A 13412-nucleotide genomic window follows, 5' to 3' on the forward strand; every position below is an offset into this window, starting at 1 on the left:
GAAGAAACTACTGCTGATGTGTTTCTGCAACACAATCGTTTACACCTCATCTGGTTTACAACTATTATGGTCCCTTTTTGCTGTATGTGAATCCATTTCTATTCTACAGAAATGTTAACCTCTTACATTTGTGTTAGTTTCCTACCTTGCAAATCTTGTAAAGTGAGTCTTGTCCATCCCCTCCAGTGTCTTTGAAGTAGTCATGAGCTGGGAATGTTCTGTTAATATCCCTGGTGATGGCACTATCCTGAGGAGACTCCTAAAAGTGAGACAAGGGAGAAAAAAGGTTCAAGATGAGTGGAAAAAAGGTGAGTATTCTCTGACCCAAGAATGCACAAGGCATGTTTATTATTGGATGTCAATGAAAGGAAAAAAATTCCACAGAGAGCCAGCAGTGGTCAGTGTTCTACAGTGTGCAGTGTCATTACACATAGCTGAGTTTTACAGTCCGAGGCAGGCTGAATAACCAGTAGCACAGAATGTTCCTTTCCATGGTACAGACTGTCCACAGACTCCCGCCTATCTGTTTGTCCATCTCTGTCCATTTCGGTTCTTATTTTTTTAATTTCAGAACATAACGAGCAATTCTTTTGTTGCACAGCTTGCATTGCTAAAAATACAATGTTAGACATCTTTATTCAAGGATACACAGACGACTGTAGAGAGGTACTCATGTAGGCGGAACACACACACACACACACACACACACACACACACACACACACACACACAGTGGCATAATAAGAACTTCATGCAGTAAATACAAATGCTTGGAGCAACTCATACTTCTTTGGGATATCCCTCCACTGTGATGACAGTGCACCACACAGTGGAAATACCACACACACAGATCAGTAAATACCCTAGTCTAAACTAGCTTTCCTTTTCAAAGATTAATCACCACTCATTTTATTATTGATGGTCAGGTATTTGGCACAAACAGCCACTAAATAAATAATGCTTCCCTAAGATGCCCTGTCATTATACAACAAATCTAACACAAGACATCTTCATATAGTATTTACAGACAAAATTAGGTGTAATTTTGCTGTAATTTTGCTATTTTTCAAAAGAAAACTGAAAGCTTTCTCCTGCAGTGGGTAATGAGGCAGTCAGCCAGATCAAATTTCTCACCAGGGTCATGTTAAATGAACAAATTAATGTGATACTCAATTGATCCCTGTAGGAAAATGTTTCCAACAACATAAATTCTATAACTAATCCTTATGTATTTTTAGCATCCTGTGCCTTGCCTAAAGGTACTTTTGTAGGACTGAACCCCATCATTAATCCTGTGGGGGTTCAAAGTCCCCACCAGCAACACCATCTTCAAAGCAGACGTAAACTAAAGCCATATACCAGAGAAAATCCCTTCATTTAAATCACTGTTGCTTTTTTAAAAAAAAAATTATTGCTCACTTTGTAGCTAATTATACCTACTTGGTCTTGGGTCCAAGTAGGTATAAAAGACCAAGATGCCCCCCCCCCCTCTTCAACTTCCACAGAGGAAGAGTGAAACAAAAATAATGCTAGTATTAGAAGAAATGCAGGAAGAAAGGGATACTCAAACAAAGCAAGCTAATGTGAATCAGAGACCAACAACAGTGGTCCATTGCAGAACCGACACCACACCCTGTAAGTCATAGTGCGCATGGGTGTGAGTACTTGTAAAGCTCATTTTGTTCAAACAACTACAATTAGTTTTTATTTACACTGCGATACAGCTTTCAGAATATTATGTTGTATACCGATCTTCCTGACTACTAAAGGGGCAACCTGATTGGTTAATCAGGCTGCTTAAGAAGTGCACACATGCAAATCTGCTCATTGACAAAGAAAGTCATCGGCACTGATGTGTTTTGGAGCGCAGATACTGCATCCAGTGTGAAGAACACATTAAACAAGGCTAGGGTCTCTCAGTGAGAGATAACGATCCATGTTTACACAAGCACCACTTAGCCATACTTATCTGAAGTGCTGAGAGCATGCACAAAGACCTTTGACACAGAGACCAATTAGCTTTTTTTGTCTGTCTGTACCGTTAAAGAAAGATTTAGAATGAGGGTAGCGTGAGAGAGGGAGAGAAAACACATCCAGTGTCTCATGTTAATGTACGGAATCATGAGAGGAAGTTGGTGCAAAAAAAAGAAAGAAAAAACAAATAACATGTTAAATAAAGCACGTCCAATGACGTATTAAAATAAATATTACTCAAGTGACACTATATCCATTTTGCACTGATGAGACGGAACATTAAAGTGCTTCACAATGACGCGTCGATGGTTACTTCTAGAAGTCGATGTGTTTTATGCAAGAAAAATAAGCAGTAAGGACCCCCAGTAACTTTGATAAGTGATAAAATTATGATAGCTTGATGATCATGTTGGAACATCTCCAAAATGGCAGGATGCCTGATCGGATATAATTTCCTACAGTAAGAAGCTGATGGATGCAGTGTGATAGCATCCAGACTGGTCATGATGGCATACATGCATGAACTTATATGAGTGAAAATGCATTCACAGCATATATTTTGTTGCCGAGCCATGGATCACTTTGAGTAACCAGGACTCATCTGTCTTACCTACTTTCACCCTTTTTCATTTTCTCATTACAATAAAGCAGCAAACAAAGTGACAGACGTGACGGTAAAGAACTGCAGCTACTCATGCTCACCAGTCTGTGTGCCCTGACAAACAAAAGTATGGTTGCTTCAAAACACTGTCTACTGTCAGAGTACAAGTGTAGAGAAAGAAAACAAACTGAGTGGAAGTCAAGGGACAAAACATGTTCAACAGAAGTACAACAAATTCTCTATACTGTGGGTGAGACCACTACCAAAGTGTGTGTGTCTAATGCTAGGAATAAAGTACCAGAGTAGAGCTTCCGTGAGAAGACTGAACAGCTAGCCCTCTATTGTTTATGTCCCTGATTTTCTCTGACTCAACACAATAGCTGACATGTCATTCTGTTATTCTTTCCTTTACTCCTAAAGGACCCTGCTGAGAAGCCAAGAGTACATGGGGTGATATTTATCAAGCTGGATACAAACCCTGCTCCCTAACCTAAATAACCTTGACTGCTACATTTTGACTTTTTCACTGGATTCAAATATAAATTGTAGAAGAAATTATGAATGAGAGAATGTGATGCTAACTCTCAAGCACTAAATGCAATTTATGGTTTTTTATACATTAAATACTAGTTAAATTCAGGGTTTTGTTCTGTAATCCACAGCTGCTGAAGCTACCCATAGTGCAATCTCCTCACCTTATGTGATGCCCATCATTAAATCTTAATAGTCTGTCTCATGCCCTACTTTCTGTGCCGTTTTGCACTGGTATACTGCTGCAGCACAACAACAGCAGGCAGGATATGTGTCTGATCAGAACAGAGATGACAAAGAATGAAGCTCTGGTTACTAAGTGTTGGCACATATATGGCATGTACAACATGTTTATATTGAAAGAGACTGATGCACACACATGCATTCTGCTCACAGAAATGCAATTTGTTCATGTACATACATTGAGACAGTATCACATTTATTTGCTGTGTATAGATACACAAGGTGTACATTTTACAGAAACATATAGGTTACAAAGCATGATGTAACAAAGTATCTCTTGTCACATGACTATTTACATGATCCTTAACATTCACAATCTGTGAAAGCACACCTTATCACAAGTTCAACACCCTTGGCATATGACAATTTGTCATTATACAACACGATAATGACTTTTAAAATGCACAAAGACCTCATTGTTAACTACAATGTTTAGCAATCCCTGTGGCAAAAACCTAGACAGAGTGAAAATGCTGTTTGAATGCCTTCAGACCAGGTTTTAGTTACAGAGGTCAGTCTGGACTTGTGTGATATAAGATTATGATCGTTTTCTCAAAACAGCTGGGTCATGAGTCAGCCATTAGTGGAGTTGCCTATTTTGAGTAGGGCTGGAAAGAAAGACCTTGATAATCATTAGGAAAAAATCCCCCCGCTAGTAATTTACAAAGTCTGTATCTGCTCTGCATTTGGGTCTGCTGCAACTGCACAACTACCCTGTTAGGCTACAGCATGGGATTAAAACAGGGAGGAAACACATACAAGTTGGTAGAAAAGTGACAATGAGACCCCACAAGATCGGCAAAATGTAGTGTAGCGTGGTTATACAATTATCAATAATAAGGAAATGGTCAGATGGCAATTTGTGGTCAAGAGAATGACAAAGAAAAAAAAAACTTTTTAAAGTGCTGTGCTACAGGTGTACATAAGATAAAATCTGTGGTCCCAAGTAAACTCACAAGCAAGCAGAACTCCATCATGTCTACCTTTTCTATCATTTCCCAGTCTCTTCTGTGATAGGAAAGACAATAGGCTGTAATATTTTATTCATATTTTCATTTCTAAATATCAATTTATCTGTCAACAAACTTCAAAACATCACTGTTGCAGTGGTGGTATGCAGTCACTTATTATTGTGCCTACTAACAATTACTTTCCTCTCTCCTAGGAAAAGACTGCATTTAAGCTTGAAATAACTTCGTAAACCAACCCCAGCATCCATATTTCCTCTTGTTCACTCTAATCCTACCCAACATGGCACTATAGTTCCTCAAGGCCACCAGTGTCATTCCCTTGAGAACATGAAAGTCGATTGTTTTCCCACAGGAAGAAGGGAATGTGTGTGCGTGACCACTAATGTGAGTATGTTTGGTATGATAATTTCCCTAAGACACTTTGCTCTAATTCTTAAGCATTTTTAAGGAATGGTACCATTAACTGCTGCAGGAAAAAAAGACTTTTAGAAATTATTACTTCTAATTAAAGTATACAGTGGAAACACTTTAACAGAAGCAATCCAAATAATTTAAAATGCATCTTCATAGAGACACAACTGTAGTCATTTGAACCAGCAAGCATGCTACTAAACCTACCAAAACTGTGCAACGTTTATCACTTCACGAGACAATAGACAGAAATTAGGTGATTGTACAAAATAAATGTGAGTATTTTGACAATCAGACATTCAATGCTGTATTTCTGTACACTGGCAACTGTTCAGAAAGTAGAACAAATGAAATAAGAACATTTATATACAATTTTTGGCAATATTTCACAGGCAAAATATTTTAAGACAACATGAATTTACCACAAGGGCACATCATACTTATCAAACACAGTATACTCAAGAGAAGTGATTTGCTGCTAATAAAACAAAGGAATGGTGATAACTTTGTTAGCACCTTTGCTAGAACACCTTAAACAGTCCAAATACAGCCAGTGGTCACACTCTAACATACCTGCACACACACACACACACAAACAAATACATGCAAGTTTTCAGTCCTGTGTTTACTTCTGGTTTAACTGGTTTTCAGTTTTACAGAAGAGATGAACAGTGATTGAGAAATATGAAGAATAGTAGTTAAATTAACAGTCATGATTTCACAAGAATTGTGATTCAGGGCAGTGATTATGGAAACAAGTGACAGAGGCTGGCTAATGGACATTTTAATCTCTGCACATGCACACAATTGCCAGTCCTTGTCCACTTAAAAACAGTCATGTGTCAACAAACTGAGCCCTCCTCGTCTGTTAGAGGAAAATACTTTTCCAGCAATTCATTTTCAGCTTTGCATAAAGGCAACAATATATCACGATACCACTTAAAAAACAGTCATAGTCATGCGCACAAGGCATCACTGAGCCAACACAGTGCAGTGAACCTTTTACACAAACTCTGCGTAAACCCCACAGGAATTTTACTAAGCATATTAGAAAAAAATATCATCCTCCAAGGTCTACTAAATATTCTTTGGTACATAAATAAAGCTAGATTCTGCACCTAAAGAGACACGAGTCACTGTAGCTCGACAGATTTTTTTTTACTTGTGAGTTGTATGTACAGAGTATGCTTTATTTCTGCTAATAATTGGTCTTGATTATTTTGTATTAAATATCAAGAGTGAAAACTAACAGATCTAAAGATGGAAACAACGTAACCTAAACACGCTACAATATGTGCACGCACATAGATGTTCACATTCACACACACACGCAACTAACTGCACTTCCCTGGAAACCGAACCGTCATTTCTGCTTTGTGGTGCCACAGAAAGGTTAGCCTGCAGGCAGGGTGAATGAGCTACTTGTCTGTTCTGTTTGCATGTGATCCTCCTGTGTTGGTGTGTGTGTGCACGTGTATGCACAAGTTTATACAAGGGGGCACAATAATGCGGTCGCAACACGGCAAACATCCTAAAATCCTAAACACTATCACTGTACTCATCTTGTCCACCTGTTCCAGGGGGGGAAAGGGTTATTCAACTAAATGCTTAACATCTGAACCTTCATTAAAATGTCTTAAAAACACCCAAGTGATGTACTCACAATGACCATAAGTACAAAAATACATCATTTCTTGGTCCTTCTTTGCCCTTGCAACATTTACAGTACAAAACAGATTTGGCTGCATAATCAAAACAAAGGTGCAATGAAACTGACAACAACTTTAAATACTACTTTAAAGAAATGTAAATTGTGTCAGGTTAGCAGTCGTACACTGACGAATGTCATATTACAAAGAACAGGTGCAATGTGCAAACCCATGACTTATAGACAATAGACATCAATAAATAATTTCAATTCAGAGTTCACGAGTAGATTTCTTGATGCAGTCAAATCGTAATCAGTTATGTTAAAGCGAACAAACTTTGAAAGAGTTGTTTGTTGCATTATTTTTAGCATTCAATTCTGAGGAGGTAAGGGTATGTAATACAATAATGAAAGAGCTTGCTACTGGCAGTCCATCTCAGAATAATGTTATTTAATCACAGCAGTCAGTTGCCTCTGTTGCAACTCATAATCTTGAAACCGATTTTTATGAAAGTGTTGTTTTGTTGATTTGACAAAATAGTTTAGGGGTTCACATCCAAAAACAAGAAAGAAAGAACATGAGTTCATTCTCAACAGTGTTCTCTCCTCCAGACTCTTCCAGACATCCTTTTCCCCTCTGCCAACACACTTGATCTATCACCCCATCCATACACAGTATGCTGTGTTTCCTTGGCTGTTATGAAACACCACCGTATTCTTCACTGCTCTGCTCTTTAGTCTCATGGTCTGTCTCTGCCAGCTGTGACTTGTGCAGAGAGGACGCCTGTGTAACCTCTAAATATGACAGAATCAGCAGTGGCAGACTGAAGCTTCATACCGTCTCTTCATAGCAATTTTTGCCCCATTTTACAGCAATCAATTCAGGCATTTTGTTAAAGTTCAAATGCCAATTCAGCACAAGTTTCTTCTGCCTTTTGAACTACACATGACATGTTGTACCAGTTCCCATTTTCCCAGGGCCATATCCAAACCCCGGTCCCGCATATCCCTTTTCAACAGAACCAACGAAAGCCTTTTTGGTGTTCTTAACCCCAAAGCCGCCACCACTGCGCTGTAAGCAGAAGGAGCAGAGCCTTTTGAGGCCCTTCCTAAAGGCAGCGTTAGAAAGGCTGTAGATGAGACAGTTACAGAAGCTGTTGCTGATAGCCAGCCATGTTGTAAGGAATGAGGCTGCAGGATGGTGGTAGATACCGCCGCTCTCCAACAGAAAGTAGAGGATGTAGGGCAACCAGAGGATATAAAACACACTGGTTATACGAAACAACACCATAGCATATCGCTTGTCTGGGTATGTTGATGTGGTCTGCTGATACTGTGGTTGGTGCTGTTGGGGTTTCTGCGCTGGGGGCAAGTGGGGAAACTGCGATTGCTCTACAGTATTGCTGTCCTTCACCACAGATCCCACCATCGCTCCTGCGCCTTGCAGCTGCTGGGGTCGATAACGTGCATGGCGCTCACTGATCTCCCGCGTGTGCTGTCGGCAGATCTTGAAGATGTTGGCGTAGGTGAAACAGACAGTCAGAGCAGCTGGGGCGTAAAGCAATGCAACAATAAAGGTTGTGAAAGCCGGATGAGTCCTCCACTCAATTGCACACCACTCCACCACATCGCCATGATAACCAGGTTTCCCCCACCCAAGAAAAGATGGGAGAAACACCAGTGCAGAGTATAACCATATAAGAACAATGCAGCAGTGCACCCGGCAGGGTGTTACTAGGGATGCATAAGTCAGAGGCCGTGTGATGGCAATGTAACGGTCCACACTCACACAAGCTAAAGATGCCATTGACACTGACTTTAAAACAGACACCATGTACCCAAACACCTGGCAGGTGAGTTTGGGGTCGAGGCCCTGAAGACGATGAAGAAGGGACAGCGACGGGAAAAGGCAGCTGACTCCCACAAGCAGATCAGCATATGCCATAGTCTGGATGAAAGCACTGGTGGTGTGCTGACTCAGCAATGGGGCACAGTGAAACACAAAAATCACCACCAGGTTACCAGAAATGATAAGAACAGTTAGGAGAAGTATGATAGAGACTTCAAGGAGACAAGTGCTGAAAATCTGGGAATAGCCTATCTCAAGTAAGCAAAAGGGAGCAGTTAAGTTTAATGAGTCAGCAGAGCTCTGGTTCAGTGGATCCAGGGAGACATTCATCATCTTGGACATGGATATGTGGGGGCCCTTCAAGGATACAATGAATCCAAGAACCCACTTTTTCTTTTGGTATATGGCTGGTTCAGAAAGTAGCTGAATGGTTTCAGTTCAAATGAAAAGCTCCAAGCTGCGTTCTCACAATGCCAGTGCCGCCATCTGCCATTTTAAAATGCCTTGCAGAAAATAGGTAAGGTAGTCCTGAGGAGTTGTCCTTCATGCAGACAAAAAAATGGCTATTCCTTTCAGCAAAGCAAACGTCCCAACTCAAGGCACAAAAAGTAAAAAAAGAGAGAGAAAGACTTTGTTTAAAGGGATTCTTGTCCAAGTTATGCTTGAAATGCCTCCACTGGATAAAGTCTGAGATGTCTTCAACATATGCTGCAGTTGCAGAAATCCCAGACTGAGGACCGCTCCTATCTGTCTACCGTCCACAGTCACAGCTTCCAGTGAGAAGACATTATAGTTTAATGTGCTGCATACATAAATTGCAGGAAAGACTCATCAGAATAATTCCTCTCTTTTCATGTTGTTGTATCTTCCCTGTTTCTTCCTCTTCTTCTTGTCTGCTGTCCTGCTGCTTCTTTACACTCTTGTCATCACTCTTCCATCCCCACTTGCTCCTGTCTCGGTCTCAGTCTGGTCCTTTGGCGTAATGTCACAACAGAACACCGTGAGCTGAGAGGATGAAGGCAGTGTGTAGGGAGACTGACGTTCCAAAACACATGCACACGCAAACACAGCTCGGCTGATATTTCTATTCAAAAGAGCAGCAGCTATGTCTGTAACGGTATCAGGAAGGCAGGAATACCGATGCTGGGAGAACCCCCTGTTCATTTATCCTGCTTTGCTGTCTCTTTCTCACACTCCTTGCTCCCTCTGCCTCTCTCTACAGAAACAGCGGCACTGAGCTCCCTCCCATTCACTGTGGCTCCAACCAATGACCACCTGCACAGACACGAGGCTGCCTCCATAAAAGAAAATGAGGAGGAGTATAAGAGCTGCCTCACACTCCTCCCCATTTTTTTTTTTGTGCCAGTGTTTCTCATATTAGCCCCAAGATTTAAACATTCACACTGCTAAAATTAGCAACATTCAGAGTAACCCAGATCTGGTAAAACTGACATCTGACTGTTAACATCTCTCAGCTTCTTTTTTAAGTGCCAAAAGATGATAAAATTCTGGACATTCTGGAGTGCTAAAATGTGTTTGTTAAAGTGAAACAATGACCTCTTGCTTTGGTACAGTTGACAGGAAATATTTCTATTATTAATCTCATTGTAAACCAAGGACACACAATCCAGAACAGCTGGTCCTCCTATAGCTTTGTGCATCCTAACTGCTATAGGATCAGTGCTGCGCCTAAGGCTGTCCAAACATTAAATCAACTCTTATGTGCTTTTAACATCTGTCTCTGGAAATCAAAGGCACACATACAATTCAATTCAACAGAGTACAGAGCTTTTCTTAAATGTATCAGTTATTTGTAATGTACCAGCAGTTAATTTATTTATTTTCTAGTTAAAAGCATCAAGATGATGTTCTCGACATAAGTTTACTAAGGAAGCCTGAACTTCTCCTGATTGGCTAATGAGAGCACATACATGAGAGCACATAATTTAATTTGTGCTCATAGTCTGTGTGTAATTAACATCCGATTCACTCATGCAGCAAGTAATTATGCAATTGGCAACTGCCTTTGTCTTCTAGGTGCAAACTACAAGTGAAGAAAAGACTGAAAGGCACAATAGAAGTACAGCAATTTCAGATAAGAAATAGTAATAATGAGTAGGGAAAAACGTTTAGGAGATTAAAAAATGCTGCAGTACAGTTAAGACTTCACATTACCCTACCATGTCAACCAAATTCATCTGTACTAAACCTTGTGGAAAACTTCTTTTGCCCGGTCTTATTGTAGCAGAGATGCTTTTAATAGCAACAGTCACAATAATACCATTCTTACAACCTTATGTTTACATACATTCAAATGGCTCACACACACCGCCTTCTCTAACAATGGTAATTAGGTAATGATGTAATGTATATTTATATGAACAACCTATTTTTTTAGGTCCTTACAGATAAGAAAGTATATTAGTAGTGAGTTTTTTTAAAGATAAAAAAACATTATTTACAATAAAATATCAATAACTTATAGCACTCAATTTTTTTGCCAGTAACAGGGCCAATGTTCAATATGTAAACATTTGACAGGCAAGGTTCAAATGACTGTATTTATACATTTTAAAACAATCTGTCACTCCCAGGTAGTATAAATCTCCTTCCCAGAAATATTAGGCACAGTTTTTATTACGTAGGTCAGCCCTAACAAGTCACCTTCAGCTCTTCTATGAGGAGCCTACTGAACCTCCGACAGTAACTACAGATTGTTATTTTTAGACCACATGATGTGAGGATTAAGTGGAATTACTCAGTATCGTGTACTAAATTTAGCATTTTTGGTGGGTAGTAGTGTCAGATTTTCTGAAGACTGCAGAGTTTGCCTCGTGCTTTGCATTTGGGTGTAGCGTGATAAACCCAAACATACCCACAGTCTCACACGCCTTCACACACACACAAGTCTGCACCTTTCTCCCCACCATCCAGATGCACACCCATTCTTTCACGCACCTCCTTTGCCCACCACACGAGGAGCTAAAAATAGATGACAGTACGACTTAAGGGCTGCAAGAAGGAGAGGAATGGAGGAAAGGATGAGGATGGAAGACAGAAGACACACAGAACTTATCATAGATGACAAGAGGAAGACGAAGAGGAAGACAAACAAATCAGAAAGAAAAACAATGTGAAAAATTGAAAGAGGGATAAGCACAACGTACTGTCCCCTGGCTGACAGACTGAGTGCAACTTGGTCCTGTGTAAATGATGTTTCCCTCCTCAGCAACATCTCAAGGACAGATGTCCACAAGCTGACACACAGCTGCCAACAACACTAGCCCTTAACCTCTGTGCAGCATCTTTTAATTTAAAGAAAGTAAAAACGTGATTTAGAGCAATTTATAATCATTTACTTCCAAATTACTGACTGAATAAATAGTACAATAGTACATGAAATAAAATCAATGAATGTTAAACATCAGAAACTGCCTTCCAAGTCAGACAATACAAACTCTTCAAAGCAGAGGTCTGAATAGCAATGAACCTACGAGACACAGACGCCTAGAAAAAGCACAAAGCCGATATTCTGGGCAGGCAGGACAGTTAGAGAGGTGAGAGACAAACAGCAGCATACAAAAAGCATACACTGTGACAAAACACAGACAAGCTTGCAGACAGGGAGAAGGGGAGAAGCACGAAGACACATGATTGGACAGGAGCACAAACAGGTCTAGGTAGAAATCAGTGACAGTCGAAGAGTACACAAATAAAAATGACAACAAAGACAGGCAGACAGAAAGGCATACAGGTCAGTATATGGGTCAGACTGGGGTAGTTATGAGTGCTTGTTTTTAGTCTCCACAGTAGAGAAACAGGTCTGAGGACCAAGCTTGTGTTTACATGATCACTTGTACATAATACCATGATAGTATTTTGTGTGTCAGATGAACTGTACACTTTAGGAGACACATATGATGTATAATCTATGAATACAATAGTGTTAAGGCAGTGTTATACAAATCTACCACAGACACACAAGCTAGCCTTAAATATCACAGCAAATTTGATTTGAAAACTGTTCGACACTGCATTAACAAACCTCAATCATTCTTATACATTTTCATACAACTGTACAAGCGTTCATTGCAGGGGAAATTAAGTACATCATTTGTTGATGTAAGAACAACATCCTAATAAGAAAAGTGTCCTTGCATGATCACAATAATTCCCAGCCACTGGCTTCTAGATATTTTCTTGGCTAAGAAAAAACAATCTGTTGCTGTAGTTGTTCCGTATAATTTAGCTCAACCTGTCCATTTTCTGTCATCAACAACATTAGGCATAACTATCACACAGCACAACTAATCAGCCTGTGCTGCAGCCAACAAACTCTGAGGATGTATTGACGCTTGGCAGGTTTGGTTTAATTGAAACTAATCATGGTTTCACTGCTCTGCTAGGATTGTTCATTTGAACAGGTGTGAAAGTTTGTGCAAAAAGCAAGCAATGGGGATGTGAGGTGCTGCACTGACTTAAGAGGATGAGATTGTACACTGTGTCAGTTCCCTTTGGTTGTTTGCAGAAAATTTAACTGGCACATAAAGCACAGGATTTTTTTATGATAACATGTTGAGTGTTACGCTCTAATATGTTCACAATGTTACACTCCCTTGGTACATAGCAGAGCGTTGTCTGCCAATATGTCACGTTGGCTTTCGTAACATTGTCCTGATAAAAATCACCTGGCAAAGGATCAATGTGCTGCCAAATCCAATTATATGTTTACCAGACTTAGTAACTCTGTCAGTGATATTAGGAAGTTCATTAGGGCTCCACAGACAAAAGACAGGTTAAATATCTAGGCCCTAGCGCCCTGTTTTCACTTTTATCAATGCACCGCATTCACATGTGCAGATGAACAGAAAGTTCAGATGAGGGTAGGGAACAAAAGAGAGAACAAGCTGGGACACGATGTGCAATAAAGCATAAAGAGATACACACACACACAAACCAGCTGAATGTTGAACGTACACAAAGCACAATTAGGAGCTGGCACTAAAGAATGGTATGTACAAATCATGAAACATGAATTAGTACATGAGAAGATATGGTTTAATTGGTACCAGTAACAATAGCATATGAATGTGAACAGGAGCTTTTCCTAATTAATACAAATAATATGCAGAGGCCCATTATGCAATAAATTTCAAAAAAACTTGTGACCATTTTAGAGGTATT

At 39.9% G+C, this 13412-nt stretch overlaps 2 protein-coding genes across 5 annotated transcripts in view; both read right to left on the minus strand.

Moving 5' to 3' along the window:
• rabgap1 (RAB GTPase activating protein 1) overlaps positions 1 to 13412 on the minus strand; it is a 49845-nt gene that overhangs the window by 16781 nt on the left and 19652 nt on the right. For all 4 annotated transcript variants that reach the window (XM_028417192.1, XM_028417191.1, XM_028417189.1 and 1 more), the window contains one exon: positions 146 to 259. In XM_028417192.1, the coding sequence (XP_028272993.1) occupies positions 146 to 259 (114 nt within the window). The remainder of the gene's footprint in view (positions 1 to 145; positions 260 to 13412) is intronic.
• Positions 5165 to 9789, minus strand: LOC114443322 (probable G-protein coupled receptor 21). The gene has a single exon (XM_028417251.1). It carries the CDS (start codon positions 8568 to 8570, stop codon positions 7320 to 7322), a length of 1251 nt encoding a protein of 416 aa, XP_028273052.1. The 5' UTR covers positions 8571 to 9789; the 3' UTR covers positions 5165 to 7319.

This window comes from Parambassis ranga, chromosome 12, assembly GCF_900634625.1.
Source record: "Parambassis ranga chromosome 12, fParRan2.1, whole genome shotgun sequence".
Classification (NCBI taxonomy): domain Eukaryota; kingdom Metazoa; phylum Chordata; class Actinopteri; family Ambassidae; genus Parambassis; species Parambassis ranga.

Coding starts and splice junctions, on each gene's coding strand:
- LOC114443322 (XM_028417251.1), bottom strand. CDS start 8,570: ATGTCCAAGATGATGAATGTCTCCCTGGATCCACTGAACCAGAGCTCT.